The sequence below is a fragment of the Amphichorda felina genome, assembly GCF_050947745.1.
Source record: "Amphichorda felina strain 45539 chromosome Unknown scaffold_1, whole genome shotgun sequence".
Classification (NCBI taxonomy): Eukaryota; Fungi; Ascomycota; class Sordariomycetes; order Hypocreales; family Bionectriaceae; genus Amphichorda; species Amphichorda felina.
The window spans coordinates 3,192,766-3,217,741 of NW_028145049.1; the positions used below are offsets into that span (position 1 = coordinate 3,192,766).

At 55.7% G+C, this 24,976-nt stretch overlaps 6 protein-coding genes across 6 annotated transcripts; 3 read left to right on the plus strand and 3 right to left on the minus strand.

The window, feature by feature from the left end:
- Positions 1-254: 254 nt before the first annotated feature.
- On the minus strand, positions 255-2,090 carry SFH1 (Chromatin structure remodeling complex protein sfh1; the record flags this gene model as incomplete). The annotated part of the gene is made up of 2 exons (XM_083190515.1): positions 255-350; positions 420-2,090. The coding sequence occupies 2 exons, from the start codon at positions 2,088-2,090 to the stop codon at positions 255-257; spliced, it is 1,767 nt and encodes a 588-aa protein (XP_083054374.1).
- Positions 2,091-3,015: 925 nt separating this feature from the next.
- On the plus strand, positions 3,016-3,579 carry ACO1O0_001023 (DNL zinc finger-domain-containing protein; the record flags this gene model as incomplete). Its single annotated transcript, XM_083190516.1, has 1 exon — positions 3,016-3,579. One exon carries the CDS (start codon positions 3,016-3,018, stop codon positions 3,577-3,579), a length of 564 nt encoding a protein of 187 aa, XP_083054375.1.
- Positions 3,580-3,880: 301 nt separating this feature from the next.
- On the minus strand, positions 3,881-11,872 carry UTP20 (armadillo-type protein; the record flags this gene model as incomplete). Its single annotated transcript, XM_083190517.1, has 2 exons — positions 3,881-10,436; positions 10,488-11,872. The coding sequence occupies 2 exons, from the start codon at positions 11,870-11,872 to the stop codon at positions 3,881-3,883; spliced, it is 7,941 nt and encodes a 2,646-aa protein (XP_083054376.1).
- A 314-nt stretch (positions 11,873-12,186) lies between these two features.
- Positions 12,187-13,879, plus strand: ACO1O0_001025 (CwfJ C-terminus 2-domain-containing protein-like protein; the record flags this gene model as incomplete). The annotated part of the gene is made up of 2 exons (XM_083190518.1): positions 12,187-12,203; positions 12,268-13,879. The coding sequence occupies 2 exons, from the start codon at positions 12,187-12,189 to the stop codon at positions 13,877-13,879; spliced, it is 1,629 nt and encodes a 542-aa protein (XP_083054377.1).
- A 1,130-nt stretch (positions 13,880-15,009) lies between these two features.
- MIH1 (putative tyrosine protein phosphatase MIH1) lies at positions 15,010-16,821 on the minus strand (the record flags this gene model as incomplete). Its single annotated transcript, XM_083190519.1, has 4 exons — positions 15,010-16,135; positions 16,189-16,414; positions 16,464-16,531; positions 16,595-16,821. 4 exons carry the CDS (start codon positions 16,819-16,821, stop codon positions 15,010-15,012), a joined length of 1,647 nt encoding a protein of 548 aa, XP_083054378.1.
- Positions 16,822-21,770: 4,949 nt separating this feature from the next.
- POL5 (DNA-directed DNA polymerase) lies at positions 21,771-24,861 on the plus strand (the record flags this gene model as incomplete). Its single annotated transcript, XM_083190520.1, has 2 exons — positions 21,771-22,779; positions 22,835-24,861. 2 exons carry the CDS (start codon positions 21,771-21,773, stop codon positions 24,859-24,861), a joined length of 3,036 nt encoding a protein of 1,011 aa, XP_083054379.1.
- Between the last annotated feature and the right edge of the window lie 115 nt (positions 24,862-24,976).

Genomic DNA, 24,976 nt, shown 5'->3' on the forward strand with positions numbered 1-24,976 from the left:
CACCCCTTTACGTGCCCGAATTATGAGCACAGATCCCGGCTGCTTCATAGCAAGAAAACGAACAATTCCCTCCTCCATCCCAAACGCCAGCCAGCCAGTACAGTTCCCTCCTCAACCCCCCGAGAGGCTCAACCCAGTAAAGACGAGAAAACAGGATTAGTTAGAGAAACGCGGCCAGATCTGCCAGCTGGGCGGCAAATCATGTGCGCCCCCCAGCGCCAGCAACCCTAGGAGGCTGAAGATTCGCATCGCCACTACATGGTTCTAACGTCTAGCAGATGCAAGTTCTTTGTCTGGCGGGGCAGTTTCCGATCGCGTTCGTACAAGAAGCCACAGCTGGCGCACAGGGACTAGATGAGGCGTTAGTAGATGATGATGGCGATGGCAATGGTAGATATAGTAAGAGGCAAAAAACTCACCTTTTGACCAGCGGGACCGTCGCGGACAGCCCAGACACTTGACCCCCACACCCGACAGTGCGAGCATCGCCATGTCGCCCTATCCTGCTCTGCCAATGCTCCGCTGCCTCCGTAGCCGCCCACGTCAGGCGTCCCGCGGCCTCCGGGGGTTCCCGATCGGCCTGCAGGGCTGAGACTGCGGAAGCGGCGCTTCTTCTTGGACCGCTCGCCGCGACCCATGCGCTCCTCCTCTACCTCCATGGCTCCGCCAAAGGGCGTCCCGCCCAGGAGGCCAGTCGTGGAGCTGAAGCGTGCCGTCTCGCGACGCAGACGGCGCACCTGGCGTTCACGGTCGCCCTCGCGCTTCTCCATCTCCTCCTTGCTGAGGATCTCCACCTTGGGCTCCCAGTCGTCCGCGAGGTGATCCGGGTCATACCTCCAACCTGCCTCGGTGCCGTGCGCGGCATCGTTGGGAAGCTCCTGCTGCAGGCCGCCCCAGCCAGCGACGATGCCGCCAGCTTCGCAGGCCTCCTTCTTGAGGCGCAGCACGGCCTCGTATATGGCGTGTGTCATTGCGGGGATCCATTCTCCCGTCAGGCCCAGGTCGGTGCAGGTGATCTTGGCGAATGTCTCCGCCGTGCCCGGGGGGTGCAGGAGGGACCATTCGAACTTGTCAGTGTAGAGAGTAGATGCCAGGTTGAGGTTGAGGTTGACGATGCAGCGGTAGGTATCATCAGGGTTGTAGTCGTCAGAGTCGGGGAGGATAGGTGTGGCCTCGGCGGTCACCTTGGGCACGCTTGTGTCTGGTGCTTGGGATGGCTTGGCCTGGCCTCCGCTCTGCGCTGGAGTGCCGGGGCGTGTTGTGCCTTTCGCCTGGGAATATGGCGAACCATCCCTAGACTTGAAGATGGATTGCGGCTTCGGCGTTCCGTTCGCGGGACCGTTGGCTCCATTGGCCGCGGCCTGCGGTTGAGCCGGGGCGTTTGGCTCAGCGTGGAATAGAGGATGCAGGGCGACGCCAGAATACTCCTCCAGCTGTGTCCTGATCTGCTTGCTAATCTCCGCCACCACGTGCTGCCTGTTAGGTAAATCAAGATCCTGGGCCAGCGTCTGGGCGAACTGGTCCGTGGTGATGAGTGTCTCGTGCAGATTCCAGCAGAAGATGTCGCGAAGCTTATAGGGGACCGTCGCCTCCTGTGGACGGTACTGGGGGAGGGTGATGTCGGCCGTGTTGATGTTCGGTGGGGGCAGAGGCGCGGGGGGGATGAAGGAGGGAATATCGAGGTCGATGCGGATCGGGATGAGGGTCAAGGGCAGGTTTGCCTGGGCGGCATTCTGCTGGTCACTTCTGACGTGTCGATTCTTGCCTATCCAGTCGCGCCATATGCCCTGAACATCGACGGGCTCCTTGGTGATCTTGCCGGCCCTATCGGCCAAGTCAGCCCTGGCGGCCGAGTCCTCCTTACGCAGGCTTCGCAGGCCCGTGGGTCGACGTCTGGGGTCATCGCTATCGTCCTCTAGATCGTCGTATCCATCCTCAGCATAGTTAATGATGGTGGTGCCTCGCTTGGTGGTGCGTGAAATGGGGGCCGTGGGGGCGCTCGGCAGGACGGGGGTGAGGAGAGAGTTGTTGTAGGTGCGCAGTCGCGGCGCGTAGCTCGAGAGAAAGGCCTGGGGCTTTGATCGTTCCATTTTGGGCACTCGAAGCCGTTGGCGATCACCTCATGCTGGCCGGCGCAAGGGAGCGAGAAGGGCGAGGAGCACACGCGTGGGGGCGCTGGAGGGCAGTTCAGGGACCCCAATCGCACGGTATTTGGATCGGGAGCAAAATTCCGCAGCGTCGTGGTTTTGAGCAAGCCACAACCGAGTCCGGGGGAGGAGGCTCGGGGAAATGATAGGGCGTTGATTGTCGAGTCGAGATTTGATGGGATTTTGGAGGTCAAACGGAATCGCGACCAGGGTCGCCGTTTTGCCAGTCGCGTCGTTGCTGGCCCAAAATTTCGGCGCAGCATCAATGGTGCTTACGTAAGCCCTCCTCTGGTGCTGCTGCTGCTGCTGCTGCTGCTGCTCGTCTCTACTCATAATACCCGTAGTAGCCAATTTGAGGAACTGCGCATGTAGATTTCTATCCGTCAAAGAATTTACACTGGAGGATTTCCTGTGAACCAAGCTATCACGAGCACCTTTTCTTCAAGTTAATCACGGTGCACCCATAGGTGCAGCTGTTTTCAGGTTCCCGGACCGCACAGGGTGTCAAAATTACTGAGCAGTGTGCCCCATACCAGTTTGGTGGGGAAGGGTCCTGCACGTTTTCTGTCAGGCACAGACCAACAGGGGCGACAAAATTACTGACGATCAACCACCCCCAAGATCTGGTGCAGAACAGTCCCCAACGCTTTTTGTCAGCTCCCAACCCGTTGCACGACCCACGCAATGACGTTTTGCCCCAGATTTTGATTTTAGCAGTCGCGCCCGGAGCCAGCCAGCCAGCCGCCTTCAATTTTTGAAGCTGCCTTCCCTCCTCCAGCTTCAAGCTCACTCCGTACTTACCTTGCCCCCTTCTCCCCTTCTCCCCTCCCTCCCACCTCACGCCACATCCATTCCACATCAGCCCATTATGGCATCCAGGACGACTCCTCTCCTCTCCTCCGTTCTGCGCCAAGTGCGCCCGCGCACCGCCCTCCGCGCGCCCCTCGCAAACCTCCAGTCCGCCGCTATCCGACCATCACCATCATCACCCTCACCAAGGCTCCTCCTCGCCCTCGCCGCCACCCGCGCCGCCCATTCCATCCCCCGGCCGCCGCCTGTGATCCCGCGCGAGCCCTCCTCCTCATCAGACCCCGACGCCCCCAAGTCCGAGGGCGAGCGGCCCCCCGTGGACCGCAAGCGCGCCTACTACCAGCTCTCCTTCACCTGCGTGCCCTGCGGCCACCGCTCGCACCACAACGTCTCCAAGCAGGGCTACCACACGGGGTCTACCCTCATCACCTGCCCCGAGTGCCGCAACCGCCACGTCATCAGCGACCACCTGGGCATCTTCACCGAGCGCAAGGGCATCACCATCGAGGACATTGTCCGCGAGAAGGGCCAGCTGGTCAAGAGGGGCAGCCTTGGCGAGGACGGCGATATCGAGTTCTGGCCGGACGAGTCCCAGGCGGAAGACACATCAAAGGACCAGTAAAGGGGTACCCCTGGTTTATCGGCTAAAATTTTGTACAACTAGTTAGTATATGGCGACGCTGCATCTGCTCGGAGTTGGGACGTGTGTTTTGGGATATCCCCCCTCTCATCTCATATAGAGGGAATCCATGTAGAAGGGCCATAACAAAACCAGGCTTGAGAATTCTATGTACTATTTCTATATCACACACAACATAACAATTTCTTTTCCGCCATATGACCTAACGCCGTGGATGCCAACATGACAAGATCTGATATCTCACAACGCCGTTGGATGCATTGTCTGCAACTCCCCGCCTTCTTCACCAGTTCTTATACGCCTGCCTCATCGTCTTCTGCTCCGAGGAGCGCACCTTTCTCCTCACCTTGTTCTTCTCGAACTTCTTCCGCTTGTCCCGCCCGTACTTCTCGGGATTCGCTATCGCCTCAATCTTGCGCTTGCTTGACCGCTGCTGCCTCCGCGCCCTGACCTCCTCGCGGACCGCCATTAGCTGCTTGCTGTACTCGGCCGTGCCAAACTTCTTCTGCAGCGCATCCATGAGGATCTGCGCCCGCGTCTTGAGGTGCTCGTGCTTGGTCTTGAAGACCTCGTCCCAGGACATGGGAGGGCGGATGGTGGGATCCGTCAGATTGTGAAGGGGAGTCAGGATGGTCTTGAACGAGGGTCCAAGGCGTTCGGCGGCTGACCGTCGGCAGATCGTCTCCAGGACCTCCATCGCCACCGTCTTGGGCGTTATGGCAACCGCAGTGGGTCGAATCTCCTTTCGGATGATATGTGACAGTCTCCAGAACAAGTACTGCAGGTCCTTCTGCTTGGGTTGTTCATCCTCGCTTTCATTGTCTTCCTCCTCCTCTTCTTCTCCCTCCTGGGCCTCATCGACATCCGCGCTATCGACGGTGGCGGCCGGTGTCGGGAGCCTTGGTCCCAAGAAGATGAGGATCTGGCCAGCCTCGGAGGCGAGAGCCTCGTCCACCTCTCGCCCGCTCAAAATGTTCAGGGCCAGGCGAATCAGCTTCTCAACCTGCGCAGTGTCCAGTTGGAGGCCATGCGATCCTTCAATGGGTTCGCCCATGGATGCCCCACCGATGTGCTGAGCAAAGTCAGAGAGATAGGAGCTGATTAGCCTGATGGCTGCGAGCTTGACGGGAGGGTGCGGGTGGCCCATGCAGCGTCCCACATGAGCCCATGATTCCTCGGCTGCAGGCGACAGCATCTTCTCGGGGAGCACGCTAAGTAGCACGCTAAACAGACCCAGCGCTGCTTCGACAAGCTGGCCATCAACGTCCCCAAGGTCCTCAGCACTGAGGATGCCGAGAATCTTGGTAAAGACAAGTTTGAAATCCTTGTGGTTCTTTGACGCCCCTTCGTTCGACTCGAAGTAGTAGGCCCAAACCCGAAGCGCGAGCTGCAGGACGGCCGGGTTGTCATCCTTATCCACCCATGATCGAAGCAGAGTCAGAAACTTTGACGTTCGCTCCTTGTCCGACCTGCGGAATATCTCCTTAAGAAGTTCGCCGGCGGCGAGGCAGCACTTCTGGCTCTCGTCGTTTGCCATAACGAAGAATAAGGGCAGGAAGCACGTAGCAGCGACCTCCTGGACAAAGTCATCCGACGACTTCATGAGGAGCAGATGAACAACCTCCATGACAGACAACCGACCACCTTCGCGATTGTACTTGAGATTGGCGACGATGAAGGTGAGTTGCTTTGCCCAGCGAGCCTTCTTCTGCGGGTACTCCCGAATGAACTGGAAGAATGCACCTCTTGCCAGATCCCGCGTGTCCTTGTCATCGTTGGTGATCATGACTGTGCCCACATAGTCCATGGTGTCGTAAACCGCCGCAGTCTCAATCCGACGTTCCAGGATCGACCGCAGAAAGTTGAACGTGACATGCCGATACTGAGGCTCAGTCAGGTCGTCCTTCAGCTTGCCCAACAGCATGTCCACAGCAGCGTCCTTGATAACAACGTCCCTACGGTCCCGAAGAACAACGGCCAGCATCTTCAACGCAGCCTGCGACAGGTCCGTAGTAGTGGAAACGGACATGGACACGCTCTTGGTCGCTTCCTTGACAGCCACCTTGTAAATGTTGGTCCCCTCATCTCCCTCGAAGGGAACCTTGACAATGACAGCAAGCAGTCGGAATGTGGAGATCTTGACATCGTCCTCTGCTTCCAATATGGCATCGCCAAAGATTGGCAGGAACCCGGAGATGTTCTCTGGTGTCCTCAGGCTGTCGTGCTTCTTGAACATGGACCTGAGAATATCGATGGCAAAGCGCAGGAGCCTGAAAGTGTTCCTGCTCGTCTGTCCTCGGTCGCCGCTCTTCCTCGCGCCCTTTTGTACTAGGTACTTGAGGACCCGGGGATCCAACTTCGGCGCAACCTCTGGCTCTCGGCTCTTGTAGACATTCTGGATGACCTCGTAGCAAAAGACCAAGGTATCACGGCTCTCGGCAGCAGGGTTTTGCAGCAGGCCAGCCGATATGCGGCCCATGAGATTGTCAATCTTCCGGATCATCTTCAGATCGACCTTCTGCATGAGCAGTGCCTGAAGAGGTTTAACGAGCGCAATCAGGTGGCTAATGGAAGCAGTCTTAGCAATGAGCTCCATCGAATCCTGACTCTTGCTGCTTTTAACTTCCTTCATCTGGGTGATGTATCCCTCGGCATCCTTCTCTTGGCCAATGACGCCAAAGATATCATCCATAATCACCATGACAATGCCCGAAAGGCAGTAGTCCAGGTCACCGGGCACAAAGCCAGGAATGACGGCAACGAGGATGGAGTGCATGGTGTAGGAAAGGACGTGCAGCTGATAACCCTTGGTGAGTGCACTCCTGAGCTCCCTGAGGATGAAGCCAAAGTATGATGCACCCAATATGGTGGCGATCTGGACGAGGGTATCTCGAACCAAGTCTCGAGATTCTGAAGACTTGCTGCGGAGGATATGGCAAATATCCGTCAGCACGGCAGCCAGTTTCTGGTCCATCTGTTCTTGCGGGAGGATTTTCAGGAGCTTCACAATAGTGACACCAACTGGTACTCGGTAGCTGACCTCCGACTCATCCTTTTCGTGCAAATGCTTCATGAGCATGGGGAGGAAGAACTCGACGATGTCGGTGCTCAGCTGGGCTTGCTTGGGAATGGTCAATGCCAACCGCCGGACGGCGGATGAAGAGGCCTCGACCTGATCAAGTTCCATGGCCTCCGAGGGCGCGCTCTGCGCCGCTTCAACGAGGGCATCGGAAAACTTGCCCAGCAACCGGATGGTCTGCTTCTGCTGTTCCGGCCTCGAGCCGACATAGCCAATGTACCGCTGCAGCGTCGTACGATAGTGCTTCCAATGAAGAGATCCGGCCAGGCTGCCAATCACGTTGGTCGCTTGGGCGCTGAGGCCGCGATCGTCAGTCCCGTCGGCACGACCAAAGAGAAAGTTCTCGAGCAGCGGGATGAAAAACTGGGCAAGATTCTGGCTGCTCATTTCATGAGTCAAATTGGCCTGTTCCAGTACCCGGAGAGCTTCCATCTGCCTGGAGACTGCGGGGCTGAGAATGTTGAAGAAGAAGGGGGGCTCCGTTAAATCTTCCTGAGCCTCATCCAAGAGCCCCCCCATGTCCTTTACTGGCTCCCAATTCGGCATCTTGCAGAGAATAAAGCCTAGTACGCGCAGAATCTCTCGTCGTGTTGTTTCAGACGGCTCTCTGGCTCCAGAGTACAAGGCTGGCAATAAGACAGTGCCCATGTATTCCTCGAATTTGGATTTAAAGGCTTCTTCCGTTGGGCAGTCCGCTGCGTCTTGGACAAAGCGCCGCAATACATCTGCAGAGTTGGTCGCGAGTACGCCAAATTCCTCGTCGTCTTTTATGAAGAAGAGACAGTTGTGAAGAAGAGGCAGCCATTCCTGAGGTGTCAGTGGCACCTCCCTTTCCCGCGACACTGCGTTGAAGGCAGCCAGCCTCCTGTCATAATGGGGCTCATCAATGCGACCCTCTTTGTAGGAGTTCAGCTCTGTGCAGAGTTCAGCAACAGCCGTCTTCCCAACGTCTGCGACTGAGATGGCCCCCAGGGCTCGGCATAGAGCTTGGCGGTTGTCCCGGTCCTTGAAATAGCTGAAAAGCGAGGCAAGTGTCTCATATACATCGTCGCACAAGCCTTGATGATCACCAGGATCAATCAAAGCAACGAAATTCTCGACTACAAGAAGGACCCGTCCCTTGGTCTTGGGGCTAACTCGTCGTGGAGGCTGCCTTAGGAGAAACGAGCAGATTCGAAGCACAGAATCAACACTCTCCGGTTCCCGAAGAACTTGAGTCAGGGATAGCAGTGCCTCCACGCAGGAATCAAGGAGATTCGTGCCAGTGCTGGGCGAGTGAAGAATGGCGGTGATGGTGTCCAACATGGGTCCGGCATTGGGATCCAGCAACTCTGTCTTGATCAGCTCGTTGAATTCCGACTCCTGAGCCGGTGCAAGCGCAAGTCGCACCAGGTTTCGAATCATATCCAAAATGAAAGTCCTGACATCAGCCTTTGCCTTTTCAGCAGCCAGGCACTCGATGACCTTGGGGAGAACTCCGTGGGGGAGTACATCATCATGCGGCGCGAGGAACAGTGCAACCCGAGGAAGAGCTGCCCAGGTTGATAGAAGTTGTAGGATGCCCGAAACGCCTTGTGTCATTTCAATTGGAAGGTTTTCGAGCCTCGGGGCTACAACCTCTTCCATAATGATATCATGGTACGGCTCCCATTGAAAATCCTGGGCGTTCTGAAACAGCATGGTCAGGCACTTGATTCCGGTTGACCTAGTGATCTTGAGCAGCGAGTGCGTGCTCACGTCACCCTCGTCCTCATCTTGAGCAGCATCGTCGTCGTCGTCCGCTGGTGCACCTCTGAGGTGTCGGCACGCGAACACGAGGCAATACAGCACAGCGTTCAGAATAGTCTCCGTATAGGGAGTCACGTTGGTCCCGAGCTCGGAAATAAGGGATGAGGTCATGTTTAGGAAACCGACTTGCTTCCGGGAATCGATAAGAGGTCGATCGAACAGCTTTTGGCGGGGTGTGCTCGTGTTGACAACTCTGACGTTTCGAAGCTTGCCAGTAGCGATGTCAAGAAAGCTGCCCATGTCCTCAACAGACAGGTTTCTCAGGACAGCCAAACGCGTTGCCTGAAGCCCACGCTTGCCGCTTGCCGCTCCCTTCTTGGAGATTGTCCGACCATAGAGAAGGCGAAGCAAGACCGGCATGAGGTCACTCCGGTGCTCCGGTTTGATAACCCCATCTCCCTGTAGGAAAACAGTAAGTTCATTCTTGAATCGCGCTTCATCAAGAAGATACTCCAGGTTTTCCTGATAGGCCTTGACCCCAACTTGCTTCCAGGCCAGAATGGCTTTCAGCGCAAGCTTCTGCACTTCAACGTCACCATTCTCCAGAAGTTGCAACAACCCTTCATAGACTTTCTCGTGAAGATACAGGACTTTTGGGTTGATGAACTGGGACAAGACGCCGAGCATCGCTTTCCGGTCCGCCAAGGACCAGTAGGACTTATCCAGCTCTCCGTCGTTGTCCTGCAAGGCAGCTCCATCTTCAAGCGCCCAAGGGAGGAAATGGGGCACCAGTCTGCGTGAACGGCGCTCGGCAATAGAGGGAATTGCATTGAACACCTTCAATGCTCTGGATCTGGCATTGCCGGCAAACTCATCAGCGGTGTGCTGCCGCCCATCAAATCTTTGGAGCATCAAATCATCAGGCTGTTTTGCCATCTTATGAACGTCCCCAGCCCTTCGGTGGAGGCTCTGCAGAAGTGTACAGTCGAAGTCTGTAATAACTGGTCTGCTGCTGCTCAGGTTATCGGATGATGGAGGTGTCCACCTTGGGGACGGTACGTCGAGCCATTTGAATGCAATCGAGCTCACCATCTCCTCGCCTGCCTTAGTTTCCGCCATCTGGCCCAGAGCCTCAGTAGCATTATCCCACACCGGAGACAACTTGACAGTGAGCATACCGAAGGCAAAATTGGGAATACCCTTCAGAAGCCACGAGGAGTCGTCCAAGGATGTGTACTTTTGACCTAGGTTCCGCAAAAGCATCGCAATTGTCCGTGTATGTTCCAGGGCGAGCGGTAGCTGCTCAACCTCAATCATAATATCAACCAACTCTTGGGATCCGTGTAGGTGATTCATCTGCTTCAACAGCTTCAGAGATGCCAGGCGAATCTCGTGTGAAGGGGATGCCAGATTCTCTACGAGCGATGTGACGACTGGATCCTCGTCCGAGCTGGAGGCATCGCTGCTTGGGGTATCGTGCTTTTCTGCCCCATTGCGGTCTTGCAGGTACTCCTGATAGGCAAGGAATGCCCCCAAGAACCCCACTGACCGAGCAAATCGAGGTACGGCGGCACGAAGAAGTGGACCGAGAGTGTTGTCAACAGAGTCCCCAGGTTTGCTCATCCGCAGGTAGGCGTGGAATCCCTGGCTGACTATGAAATGCACCTCATCTGATGCCAGCGTTGATGATGGCCGAAGAGCCAGTTTGAGCTTTCGCAACAGCAGCTCAGCAATACGAGCGTTGGTAGATGGGTGGACAGTAGCCAGCTCCAGCAATCGAAGGAGCGCCGAATATTTTGGTAGACAGCGATCTCTCCAGACCTGCGGGTCTTTGTTGTAAGGGCCTCGTTCGGGGAAGGGCGAGATTTCGAGGTTTTCGAACTTGGACACAATCTGATCCTGCCAGTCCTGGGGCAGTCTACAGCTTTCCCTATCTCCGGTGGAAGGAAATCCCTGCTTCTCGATCATCCGGGGAAGAAGAACACAGAGCATGGCCTGGTTTTCCTCTTGAGACCAGTGGCCGGCGATGAACCTATGAAACGTAAGTAAAGTGAAAGGGACGAGAGAATATCAGGTTCCTTACTTTTGGAATTCGCCCCTGAGCAAGCTTGCAAATCGGTTGGCGTCGAGCTCGCACACATAGGAACTGAAGGGGATGAACCACTTCATCAAGGGTCCCTTTGTCAGAGACCGCGAAAAACGTGCGAGGTGTGGTATTAGAGAATCGATCGGGGCGTGGTGCCAAGTAACGGCAACCTGGACCATGGCGTCCTCCCAAATGGCGTCAGCTCCGCATTGCGCTGTGTCGTCGTTCGCCTTGGAGATCAGTTCGAGCATATCCACGAGGGTGCGAATAACACCAGCCCAGTCGACAATTCGTGACCCCTTGCGAACTCCCGCCATAATGCCAAGGATTCTTATATAGGGGCGAAGATTCCACCAATTCGCACCGTTGCCCACCCGCTCGAAGTTCGCCTTGATCTTGTCCACGATGGATTCAAACAGCTCCCCGATCGTCTCCGGGGTAGAATGATGAATGGCACTTGTAAGCACACCACAGACAACATCGGTCCAAATCTCGCTCTGGGCCACGCTCAGCCCTTCACAGTCGTCCGCCACGGCGGTATCCATGAGGACCATGAAGATTGCTGAGCCCGAGGAATGGATAGTATGATCATTGCCCTTCATCGCCTCTGCAAACATGGTCATGATGCCATCCTTGTAAAGGGTGAACTGGCGGTCTTCAGCCACGCCGCAAAGGTCAGACTTGACGTGCTTTATGAAAGCCGGGAGAGTAGCTTCCCGGTGAGATGGCGCCCCTGCCTTCCTCACCAAGAAGCTCAGGGCCTCAGCGGCAAATCGGGCAATATGGGGAGGATGGCGGGATCTCCCAAGAAGAGGGGCCACGGTGTCGAAGGTCGGTCGCAGGTTCGGGACGAGTAGTTTCGACAGGTACTTAAAGAGAAAGGCCAGGGCGCCAAAGGTCCACTCAATGACCTCGACATCCTGGGGGTTCCCAGCAATGTCCACAATGAGGCCCAGACTCCTGGCATAGTGCTTCTCAAACCGCATCCCTAGATCGTGCGCAAATGCTGTCAGGAGATCCAGCAGCGGCTCGAGGGCTTCCTTCTCCTGCATTGCTATGTGTTCGGCGAGCAAGTCCATGATGCGCTTCTCGAAGTGAAGGATCTGTGGGAGGCTCTCGGACAGGGAGAGAACCTGTCGCTTGAAGGATACAAACCCACTGGAGATGTTGAGCTCGCTCCATTTTTGCAGTCCATTACGGAAGTACGAGGTTGTCGCAGAGAAATCTTCCGTGTCGAGATCGTGGCGGCGAACTTTGCGAAGCGGCTGCAGAGAGTTGAATTTGGCAATTTTGGTGGTGAAGGACTCGAAGCGGTGGTTCTTTTGGTGGGGGGTACTGTTCTTGCGCGCCTTGACGATGCGCCCTGACGATTTGGACGGCATCTTGGCGTGTTGCACCTGCTGTGCAGAGGATTTTGTTGTGGAAGGAGTATCGTGAGAGCAGACCAAAACCAAATCGAATTGCAGAAGGCGCTCCCCGCCAAAAATTCCAATTTTTTTGGCCGGCTGATAATCGGTGTAACTGATAAAGCTGTGCTCCCACTATTAAGGTGGGTCTCTCGCCAATAGCAGCCTCTGCGCATTTCTTATCAGCTACATCAGCGCTCCTACGCCCAATCCAGCTCTCTTTCAACCTCTTTGGCTTCGTTCACGGCCAACTTCGACATCGCCGCGCCTGAACCTCGTCAGCAGCCACAATGGCTGCCCCGAAGATGTGAGCGCTTGCTTCCCTGTTTGATTCCCAAGACCTCTCCAGATCTAACGCATGATTCCCCCAGAATTGTCCTCGGGAGCCTCAATGGCGATCTCGAACCGGCCCTCAAGAAGCTCAGAACCCTCCACTCCAAGAACAACTTCTCCCTCGCCATCCTGACGGGAGACGTCTTCGCCCCGACGACCGACGATGCAACAATCTCTTCTCTGATTGATGGGTCTCTCCAAGTTCCTCTGCCGACTTACTTCACCGTCGGCAATCACCCTCTGCCGCCACAAATCGCCGCCAAGGTCGAGGCAGAGGAGGACATCTGCCCAAACCTTCACTTCCTGGGCAAGCGCAGCATTACCAAGACATCCGATGGTATCCGCATCGTGGCTCTCGGAGGCCAGCTTGACAGCAACCTCGTTGCCGGCCAGTCCAAAGAGCAGCACCTCCCCTTCCACACCGTCAACGACGCAAAGGCCCTTCGCGGCGCCAACACAGCCGACATACTCCTCACCTCCATATGGCCAGCCAATGTCTGGGCGGGCTCCAAAGTGGCGCCTGACCCAGCTCAGCAAGCTTCGATACAGACCAGTGAGGCAATCGCGGAGCTCAGCGCTGCGTTGAAGCCGCGGTATCATTTGTCGGCTTCCCCCGGCGCGTTCTTCTACGAGCGAGAGCCCTTTGTGCACCCCACCCAGAAGGAATCGGACCCCTTGTCAGTGACTAGGTTCATCGCCATGGCGCCATATGGCAATGATGCCAAGGCCAAGTCCATGTACGCCTTCACCCTAAACAAGTCAGACACCACGATTCCCCCGGGCGTCACGCCCTCCCCGTTCGTGGCCAAGAAGAAACGGTCGAGGGAGGACGATGGCTACAGTCGTTACGACAGAGGACATCACGACGGCCACGGCCACGGGCGGCGAGGCAAGCGCCGGCGCGCCTCTCCTCCGCCCGGCCCGGATCGGTGCTACTTCTGCCTGTCCAACCCCAACCTATCCACACACATGTGCTGCACCATCGGTGAAGACGCCTATGTCACCATCGCAAAGGGACCCCTCCCCACCTCCACCACCTTTTCCGACAAGGGCCTGGACTTCCCCGGTCATCTCATCATCATCCCCCTCCCCCACGCCCCGACCATCGGTAGCATCGGCAGCGTGGCCGAACCCGAAAGCGAGGCCGTCAAGGCCTACAACGAGATGACACGCTTCCGCGAGTCTATCCAGGCCATGGTCTCCGCCAAGTCGTCCCACAAGCTCGGCGTCGTGACCTGGGAGATCAGCCGCGACCGCAACATCCACCTAATCTGGCAGCTGGTCCCCATCCCCGCGGATCTGATCCAGCGCGGCGTCGCCGAGGCCGCCTTCAAGGTTGAGGCCGAGAATCAGGAGCTCCCGGCCTTCACAACCCGCGACCTGCGCCTCGACGAGCAGCCCACGTTCGGCGACTTCTTCCGCGTCTGGCTGTGGGCGGACAATGGCGAGGACAAGATTAAGGGCAAGTCCCTCGTCATGCCGCTCGACCCGGATCAGCGCTTCGACCTGCAGTTTGGCCGTCGTGTCCTGGCCAAGCTCATGGGCATGGAGGATAGGGTCATATGGCAAGACTGTGAGCAGACAGTCGAGGAGGAGACCAAGGATGTTGAGGCATTCCGAGAGGCGTTCAAGGACTGGGACTTTACCTGAGAAAATGGAATGATGATGGCCGGCGTTGGAGATACCCACCACTTGTCGCTCAGAATATTCAAGCCACTCAACTTTGGGAGATGTGCATCATGCTTTTCTGGCGTTTTAGGGTCAGGCTGGAGATGGGTTTGAAAACACATAGACCATCTAGTGAAACTAATTTGCTAGGAAGCAAAAGCAAAAGCAGTATAGGAGACGCCCAAAATACTAAAGTAGTAATGGGTTTATGGCCGGTTCGCCGGGGTCGCAGCCACTCATGCAGAGAGAGTCACCAAGGAGATAATACAATCTTTCGTCATGTCTGTGAATTGTAGTGTGGACTAACCAGCAACTCCGTCCTCGTCACCGTCTTGAGCGCGTAATGTACAAGCCAGCAATATCTTCAGGCCATTGCCCTGGTAATGGCAAACCCTGTCAGCAGCCAGTCGTCCTACAAAAGAAAACACAGTGCGACCAAATCACCATACACAGATGAAAGCTCGTGATATCGAGCGCCAAGGGTATCTCCACCCTGAAAAGTATGAACAGCATAAAGAGACAAAGGAAATAAAAGGGGGCGCATGTCGTCGTCTGTGGGTATATGTGCAGTGGTAGCGTGAAAGTGGTCGGTGGTTCGTGTCGGTCGGCCACATTCGGAGGTGGATAATGCCGACTGAAGAAGCGAGGTCAAGCTCGCAGCTATGATTAAGCTTTTGGTCTTTGTTGTATGTGGTTATGTATAGACATTGGCCGTCTGTACCTCAACCGACGCCGTAATATTAAGGTTGAGGACAGGCCAAGGGGGGCGATGTCAGGAAGGGTAGGGGCAGCTCCACGATCGTCTCCTAACGCCGGATGCTTCATCTAAACGTCTCGGCGTGAATGAGGAAGGCGAGGGAATCAGCGAAGAAGCTAGGGGGGTTACTGGCCACCTTTGTTTGTAGTTGCCAATCCAGTCCCGTATGCTCGATGTTGAAGTGAAGCTGAAGCGTCGCAATATGTACTGACGAAATTCAATTCATCAAGCGCGGCAGTGACTCTCGCGTGGGTGCTCATGACCGCGCCGAGTGTAGTCATCAAGGAAGGGCTCTGGACACGGGAAGAATCCAGGCGGCACGGCGCGTGTTCAGGCGGCGGTTCCATTGGGAACATTAATATGATGCCATTCGCCGGGTCTGTGTCCTCTCCCCAAAAACAGGGGAAAACTCAGCCGAGGAAAAGGGAGCATGTCTTGAGCTTGGTCGGCTGGGTGCGGTGGGAGAATCCATTTCAGAAGGTTCGCGTTGACCAAAGGCGAAGGTCTGAGCGCGGCCGAAGCCCTTGCGCGATTTCAGTCGGCCCATCTCCCGCTCACAGGTACGCTGATGTTTTTCGTCAGACATCTCAACGTATTCCGGGGGGTAGCACCGGCCACGGTGCTCAGCAAAGAAGGCACTGTAGCCTCCATCTAGAATGTACACCTCAGGATACGTCAGCCTGGGGTAGTGTTCCGCGTTGGCCGTACGGTCCTCGGAACGCACATGGCGAGCCATAAGCGGGGCGCGATGCGCTGAGTACTCGCAATGAAAGATGAGTAGTGTGCGTCCTTCCATGGGCGTCTGAAGGAGCTGGGACGCAAGAAGGTCCTTGTCGTTGTGGTTAACTGCGCCATCTATATGGCCGCCGTCATACTCGTACTCGAAGCGACAATCGATGATCATCTTCTGGTCAAAGTTCTCCGCGTATTTGCCATCCAGCAAATCCAACAGTGTCTCCTTGGCGATGCGAGGGATGGTGTCGGTGGGATCATCAGACATGAAGTGGGGAAGCACTGGCTCATGAGCCTCCTCAATGTCCATGACGGACTGGAGTGCACAAGGACTCGGCTCATCCTGCTGTGTGTTTGGTTTCATGACATCGGCCGGACTCTCAAACATGCTTAGAGAACGGCGGAACTGCTTCCTATTCCGCAGATAGGGGTTAGCCGGCCGGCGAGGGTGGAACGCAGCGGGAGCGAGACGAGGTCCATTGGAGCCAGACAGTTGAGGCCTAGGACGCATCATGCCCAGGGGAGCACATGGACTATTCGCGGAATGTGGCCTCCGGTCTTGGGGGGGCGATGCCGTTTCGAAGCATTCGCCAATGGACAGATTGGAACTTGGTAGAGTCAAGCCAGGATTGACCCCAAACCGAAAGGAAGGGAGCTGGTTCTCGCCTTGGATCCGACCAGGAACGGCGTTGGTACTGTTGCCCTTGGTTCGTGACAACGACGGTCGCCGGAGGGAGGCGATCTTGCGACTATAACAGGGTCAGTATTGTCAAGCAAGACTGGAATGCGTAATTAGACTGACTCAGCCACCGCAGGCTTGTGCGGCTCCAAGGACGACTGCCGTACTATCGGAGGCGGCGAGTCCAGCATCATGCCTTGATCTTCCTTTGCTGGAGTGGACAAGGGGGTCGGAGAAGTAATTTCGATCTGGGCCGTGAATGGAGTCTTGTGAGGCAACGGTGATATTTCCATCGTCTCCATGGTGGATGCAGGGGAAGACGAAGGAAGAGGCGGCGTGGTGCAAAAACCTGGCGAGGGTCAGTCAAGGACAAAGCCAAGCTGGACCTCAATACTCACCACGAGTGTCCATCCCACCCATCATGTTGGCAGTGAAGAGCGCACGCCTCGGTGTTGGGAAGTGAGGACTAGCGGGCACATCCAGTCAGCATCAAGCAAACAAGCAGCCAAGCGAGCAAGGGCAAACCAACCTAGCTTCATTATCAATGCGGAAGTTCTGGGACAGATCCGCAGCCAAGCTGGCAGCAGGCGAAGAACCCTGAAAATCTTTGATATTGAAGTAGTCAGTCTTCTGCAACCGCTGACGCAACGCCCGGCTACCAATACCGCCAGCAGCACTCGCATAGTGTCCATGGGGGTGCGAGCGGAACATATCCTGCCCACCTCCCCACGTTCCCAGGGGTGCGGAAGGCTGCATGGCAGCTAACGGCGAAGAGGCTTCCATGCTGGGCAATGAACAGCCAATTAATCGTCTGGAGCGGTTTCAATCCGAGTTGAGTCAGATTGAGAGTGCCGCTCCTGGTAAATGCCGTGACCGAAAGAGTGGGAGGTAGGATCCTCGATAGTCACAGTAAGTTAATACTGCAGCTCTTAGAAGAGACTATCTCTCCGATCCTAGGATGACTCCAAAGTCTGCGTAAAAGCCCACTCGCCAAACGACTACTCCAGCGAATGGGGAGGAGAGTCGGCAAAGGAAGCCTGCAGGGTGGTCGGCGGCAAGGTGAATCGTTATAATCTGTCGAAGGACATCTGAGGCGAGGGTGCCACAGGGTATCTCGTTTCGTCGTTGGGAGGTGAAGTGGTAGGCTGGAGGTTCGGGTTGATGTGGTCGCCCAAACGTCCTACAATGATACGGGCTGGAGGAATCATTCAATTCTCCAACATGTACAAGCGGGAGCTTAGACGTCGGTGCCAGGAAGCTGCTTGGGACCTTTGATGTCTACACACAAGGTTAGAAAAGTTCCGACTTGGAGATTCAAGGTCTGGTTTAGGGCAGTTAACTGCACCACACACGCACCTGGTCCAAAGTCTGACGCTGGGCTCTCGAGGAAAGCCGGAGGGAGCTGCGATGAGGTCTGCCTCTCTTGTCCTCCCGCCAAAGCGTTGCCCAGTCAAGAATGACTGACCTGGCCTGACCTACCGTTTCTCGCAGCCGAGATTGTGGATGGGAAGGGGGTAGGGCCGGACGAGGCGGATCGAGGTGGGAGAGGGGAGCAACGGCTTTTGAATGGCCTCGCCCATGGCAACCCACAGCGCACAGCAACGCAGGTTGTGCAGGCCTGCAGCACAGCACTGGAGGACAAGTGCAGTGCAGTGCATGCAGTGCAGTGTAGTGCAGCCCAGTGCAGTCCAGTGCAGTCCAGTGCAATAGCCAATGCAACACAAACGCCAGGGCAGCACCACAGACACGCAGAGCACAAAATAGTGGGTTCCAAATCACCAGGATCTCAGCCAGCTGAATCCGCCCAGGGTGGGTTTGCAACGAGAGCGGAGTCGGCTACACAGGCAACACAGGCGATCCCACTCTTTGGTGCGCTGATGTGGTGGTGATGTGCCTGGGCACCTGCTGGCACCAGGGCTGCAGGGCAGGCGCGTTGTTAGGGGCGACTGCCATCCCATGCGAGCGGCTGGGGCCAAAACCCGGCGCCAGCGCCAATTCCAGCAAGTGGAGGCCCACTGTCTCGCCCCGGACTGGCTCCCGACCCTGCTGTGACACGCAGGCGTCGGCGCTTGATAGGGCGTTGCTCAGTGGACGGACCGGCGCTTATAGCACACTGGCTGTCCACGGGTCAATCAACGGGTCAACGGTGCTTTTCCACCGTTACCAGGCGTTACATCATCTCCCTGCCCTCGGGGCGGTGAGGTCCCCGGAACGGCACGAGCACGGCTGTACATGCCATTAGAGTCTGAGAGAGTCTGGCAGAGTCTGACAGTCAGACTCTGTCAGAGTCCGGGAGAGCTGAGTCCAGTTGGGCAAAACAGGGGTCAGAAAGCAATCAAGGGCTTATCCATGCTTCTGATTGACGTTGCTACGAGCACCAGCTACGTTGCTGGGTGAGCGGCACTACGGGGCGCTTGCGAGACGCCGACGAGACCGGCAAAAATCAGTACGACTCCTAACACAAGCCTCCCTTGCGTGGGATATTTGTGTGCGTAATAAATAGCACAATGCAGTTTAGATATCCAGACTCCTTCCATTATCCCTTCTCGGTCCTCGGTGAGTCGGCAAACAGTATCAGGATGTCTATTCTGGGGCCCCAATTCAGGTTTTTGAGCTCCTCGGGGTTCGAGAAATGGCCCCGGAATAGGCAAGGCCCAACAAGGGTCAGTCACAGCTCAGAAACCAAAGGCCAGCTCGTCATCCGCTGAATGCGTCCTGTTCTCCGTTTGTCGTACCAGCGGGAGCATCTCCCTTGCAATTGTTGAAGCAGCGAGATGACCGAAATTTCCCTCCCTTCAGAGGAGAAACTCTCCGTTGCTCGGCACAACTGGCTAGCTGTCTGACGGCGCGAGAAAAAAAAAATCTATCCGTAGCTTGAAACAGTCCGTCATCTTCACGCTTGGTTCAGTGCCGGATCCAATTCTCAGACCCCGTTGAGACATGGACAAGTGCACCAAGGCTCGGCTATTCATATGCAAGTGCTCGCAATACGATTTACTACGATATCATATACCTACCACCTTATACCCCGTACATACCTAGTGGTGCTCGACAAATACCAGCAGCACACAATCAATCTCACATGTGCCTAGTACTATGTTATTAAATAATAGTGCTATGCTATCAATGCTGGAGCTGTGGAGGCTTCCCAGCATGCTTCGGTTTCCCCGTCAGATAATAATTTGTCCCTCCAGGGGCCCCAACCAGGCAGGCAGCCATGTTTGTCCAAGCCTGTATTCGGTCAATTGGATCCAGATCCCACAATACTAGCACATCTTCACAATTCAGCCAAACGCTCAAAAAGTTCCGATCTAAATGGAGATCTTGACCTGTGCTAGTCTTGCGGTGGCTTGGGTGGCTTATTGAGGGGCCCCTTCTACGAGTAGAATTTGATGTTCCTACGCTCTGGTGAGGTCGAACAGTTGAGAGACATGAACAGCTCGCGATTCAACTGCCCTTATCCGCTCATGCAGTCCATTGGCTCGTCTGACAATCTGGATCAACTCAACGGCGCGGATATGTGAGTACATATTAATGGTGTTGACTGGTTGCGGCTCAGCACTACGAGTATTATACGGAGGTACGGATACGTACGAGTAGTAATACTCGGCGGGTAGCCATGACACCCATGACCCGAGCGCCAATATTGGAGCATTGAGCTGCTAGCCTCAGACTCTGGGTGGTACTAACCCGTTGGGAACATTTTGATCTCCGCTGTCTGAGATCCAGCGCTCGGCCACTCCAACGTGGCAATGGCGTTAATAATCGAGCTCTGCCCTTTATTGCCCCGAGCTTCTCGGACACTGCTAGCGCGTTGCGTGGGAGCAAGTTGCCCAGCCTTTGTCGTGCGTAACTCAAATCAAGATTGACGTGAGCGCCCAACGTGACTAAATCGACGATGGACTTCCGACCCCCGATCCTTTTAGTCGAGCAGCCAGCCCCCCATTGACAGACGTCATGCGCACCTTCCAAGGTGTGGCAGCGCCTCGGCGCCCGGATGATCGTCGTCACCACCACGAGAACCAGCGTCGCGGAAATTGAGCGACGCTCACGATGATGCCATCATCCCCAGTTTCCTGCTTGATTCCCTGTTCACCCCCATTCCTCAGATTTCTCGTGCCTCGAATTCTTGGATCTTCGATCTCACCCATGTCGGGATCCATATTATCGGGCGTCCCGAACGCAAGAAAGGTGCATTCGTCTTTTTTTGTTTACTTCCGGCCAACACGGCGTCGGGATCTGACCTGCTCACGGGGCGTTCGCGTTCATGTGGCTCTAGTTCGGCCGCTTCGTTGGAGACTTCATTGCTTGGCCCCGATGCGAGTCTCCCAATCACTACGCGGAACGAGCTCTTTGCATCAGCGCCGAGCTTCTCAATAGGGCTCCTCCGGCCATTACTCGCCAGCGCCAGCTTGCGGCGCAGTCCGGGGTCCCACCGATTATCGGACTGTCAGGCCCTCGGGCCACCACCAGCTGACCTCGCAAGCCTCCAACCCTCCCCTCCTCCTTCCCCTCCAGTCCAGTCCAATGCAGTGTGATGCGACATGCAGGAGCTGTGCTTGCAGTTGAAGATGTGCAGGGGACGATGGTCTGTCGAGTCTCACCGTGCGGGGTTTTCGGTGTCGGTCGGCTGCTGACTGCAGGCGCCGTTTCGAAGCCAGGTGAGAAGCTGGAAGCGCCCCCCGTCCAGATGATCGTCCAAAAGTAAACAAGCGCGCCCCCCAAAGTAAACAGATGCGTCGCGTCCCCTGTGCGGGGCAACAGCAGGTGTCGGTGGGTCGAGGCGCGAGCTCACGTGACCAAGCCATTCCTCGACTCCTCGCCCGCGCAGTGGGGCAAGGCGTACTCCGGCCCGGAATGAGCTCCTTCCTTGGCTCCGGGTTTCTGATCCTCATATTCCCGGATTCGGGCCTCCGTGTCACCGACTACCATCCGGATTTCAAAACTTAAGCTGCCTCAGCGATATAATACGGTGGATTCGTGGCTCCAGATGGAAGAAAAAAAGATTATCATATGCCTATAGTCGTGTTTCGTCTTCTAGTTCACCAAGTGGATTGATTCATTGATTGAATGCTTTATCGTGATGTGGCCCGCTTCTTAAGCACGGACAGTTCGCCGGCTTTTTTTTTTTTTTTTTGCTCTCTTAATTGCGGCGGCGTCATTCCGCTTTTAATCCATTCAGGATAAATACACATCCCCGTGGGCCTTAATTCTCTAGAAGCTAGATTCCACAATGCACAGCCCAGTACGGAGTACGGATATCCGTACTCATGGTCACCTGGTATGTTGCCAATATTGGCGTCGTGGTGCAGGGTATCTTCACCAGCTGGGTAACCACTGCGTTGCTCTGGCGGAAAAGGAGTCTGGTAAGGCCTGGAGAATTTCATCATGTTGATGAAGGGGGAAAACCAAGAGAGTCCTGGAATATTGAAAGGTTTTAACAGTGCAATTCCATCTCAATGAGGTAACTGTAACTTCGTGCATCGCATTAATTTAGCGATGAGGTTTAGGTGTCAGTTGCAAGATCTGTCGGGTTCAAGTTTGGCAGGCGGTGAGAGTGATTGCTTGATTTGGTGGGGTTTAGTGGGCCATGCTGTGCGGCAGAAATTGACAACTGGGGACTTTTTTTTCTAGCCTCACCAGAGTCGCCATTGACGGCGGCATTGGAAACTATTGGAAACCAACAACAACCACAGTCTCCAAAAATGAGCGGCAAACGGAAACGCGGAGCCAAGGACGGGCCTTCCAACAAGAAGGCCAAACAGGGCGACACGGCCTCCGTTCGAACTGCGCCCGCACCGAAGCCGAGTCTCGAGAAGGCACCCTTCGCCGAAACCCTGAATGCGGACGAGCGACGCCGAGAAGCCGCCCTCTACGACCTCCTGGGGAGTGAAGACGAGAGCGAGAGAATTGAGGCGGCAACATGTATTATCTCGAGTCTTCTGGACGACGGAGGAGTACCCGAAGTCGTACTTCTGCGACACCTCGACCGCCGTCTGTTCCGGGGTCTTGCGAGTGGTCGCAATGCCTCGCGCCTCGGGTTCAGTCTTGTCATCACCGAAATTCTGAGCCAGCTGTTTGGCGAAAAGAACCTCGCGGAAACCAAGTACACTGGCCTGTCTTTCGATAGTGTCCTAGAGTCTCTCATGGAGAAGACGCAGGTGGCTGGCAATATCCCAGGACAGGAGGAGAGAGACCATTTCTTCGGTCAGCTTTTCGGACTGACATCCTTTGTTCGATCCAAAGTTCTCTTCGAACCTGTCTCAAGATGGCACACTGTTCGCGATCTGCTACTGAAGCTGGGCAACAAGAAAGTCTGGCTTAGGTCGCAGTGTGGGTGGGTGGTTGTCCAGGCCCTGGAGCAGATGGACCAGAAGCAGGCTGAGGCAACACTGCAAAGTGTCGCCGACGCTGGCCTTGCAAAGACCCCAGAGGGAGTGGCAATGTGGCTTGTTGCCCTGAGCCGCTTCCCTGACCTCAAAGTCAAGCCCTGGCGCCACCCCCTGTCCAACAAGAGCCTGGGCGATCTGACAGCGGTGCTCAAGGAGAGCTTCCAGAACCATGATGCGGAGCAGGGGGATGAGAAAGGTAGAAACAAGCAGGCCAACTGGACTGCCCAGCTGCATTTTGTATGGGATATCCTCCTCGCCCACTACATGAAGGCAGATACCAAGAGCAATGACTTTGACCAATTCTGGTCTCGGGTTGTCGATGGTGAGTGGCTTGTGCTTGCCTTTAGCCCCGTGGGGGTTGGGCTAACATTTTACAGATGGGCTGTTCTCAAGGAATGCCACCGACGGACAAAAATTCAAGGGGTTCATGATATTCCAGAAGATGCTGGCTGGTCTTGCTGACCAACCGGGGAAGCTTGAATGTCTTTTCAGTAAGAACTTTATGACTTGCTTGATGAACCAGGCCGCAAAGGAAGATCGGTTCCTCCACCGGGCGGCAATCAAGGCTCTTAAATCCCTAGAAGGCATCGTGGCGTCCCGACCTGCCTCCCTCGCTATCGTCCTGAAGAACCTACTGTTCAAGAATGGGTCTTACAATTTCGACCAGCGCACCAATACCAAGGCGGTGGATCGTTTGCTCCAGAATATCAACCAGGAGAATGAAAAGGAATGCTTTAATATCCTTCGGCAGCCACTGGCCAAACTGAAGCAGCAAGAAACGGCTGATGCTCAGTCTACACTGAGGACTTACGTGGACTATCTGTCCAAGTCTCTCAACGCCTCGGGCTCGACAGACTCTCCGAAAGCCGATGGGCAACAAGCGGCCGCATTTGGTCAGGCGTTGCAGGAGCTCGCACTTCTGGCGTACTCGCAGCCAAAAGACGTCCCTGCTAATCTCCTAACCGAGTCAATCCGGAGCATGTGCCGGTCTCGCCTCGAGTCGTCCTTTGCAAAGCTCATTCGCCGCAGCGACGATTTCAGCGCCTTCTGCAAGGCGGTCTCGGCTATTGATTCCACCGCGGTAATGATGGACGAGGAAATCAGGGCCACTGTGGAAGAGGCGCTGGTGCGAATGAACAAACTGCTTAAGAGGAAGTCTAAGTCGGATGCGGAGAAGTCCCTCGCCCAGGGCCTTGCTATCCTCCACGCAGTCTCCATCTTCCAACTCTACAACGACGAACCGGATGCGATGGAGGTCCTGGAGGATCTGGCACAGTTCTCTGACCGACTCAAGAAGGGTAAACTCAAGGAGGAGGGCGCTGGCAGCTCTGAACTTCTCGTTGAGATTCTCTTGTCCATGGTGGTGCAGCCTTCGTCGTTGATGCGAGAGGTCTCGCAGCAGGTGTTTGATGCTTTCACTTCTCAAATCTCAGCGGGGGGGCTGGAGCTTCTGACTGGGCCTCTTGAGTCTAGCGAAAGCACCAAGGGCCAAAAGGAACTGTTCAACACGGAGGATGATGCCATGGAGGTCGATGATGATGGTGAGGACGATGGTGGATCCTCTGACAATGATGATGTTGTCGACCTTGATGCCTCCGATGTAGAGATTGATTCTGATGTCGAGTTCGTCACCCTTAATGGTGCCAAGGCAGAAGACGGCGATAGCGACGAGGAGGAGGAGGAGGACGACGAGGATGATGAAGAAAAACAAAACCTCAAAGACCTCGATGAGCAGCTGGGCAAAATTCTCAACGCCCATCGCCTCGACAAGGACGAAGACGCCGAATCTTCTGAGAACGACATCGACATGTCCGACTCGGAGATGTTTGCGCTGGATGACAAGCTGGGCGCAGCCATCAAGAACTCGGTCGGTACTCGCAACGACTCGAAGAAGGAGAAGAAGGACGCCAAACAGTCCGTCGTCAACTTCAAGCACCGCATCCTCGACCTCCTCGACATCTACGTCAAGAACGAACCCCTCAACCCCCTTGCCATCTCCCTCCTCATCCCCTTGCTCCGTCTCATGCGCACCACCAGCACCAAGGCGCTAGCCACGCGTGCGTGCGGCGTCATCCTCAACCACCAGAAAATCCTCAAGAAGGCCCGTGGCAACAAGGAGGAGGCGAGGATAGCCGATGCCTACGACCTCCTGCCCGCCCTGGTGGAGGTCCACGAGGAGGCTGGCAAGGACAACTCTCATGCGTACGCCAAAGCTGCGAGCGCTGCCAGTCTCATCATTACCTCGTCCATTTTTGCTGTGGATAGGTCGGCCATTAAGCAGGTAGCAGCAGTTTATGCTAAGACATGGTCGGACTGGGTGCTCAGCGAGGCCAAGGTCCAGTCGTCCTTTTTCCTGGACTGGTACAATTGGTCCCAAAACCAGGCGTCGCAGTCAGCGTCTTGATACCCACCCCCCCCCCCCCCCGGGATGTTAGGTAGATATGATGGAAAATAGGGACATGGGAAAGTTGAAAATAAAAATCAATGTTCAGAAAATTGTACCACAACTCAAGGGCGCT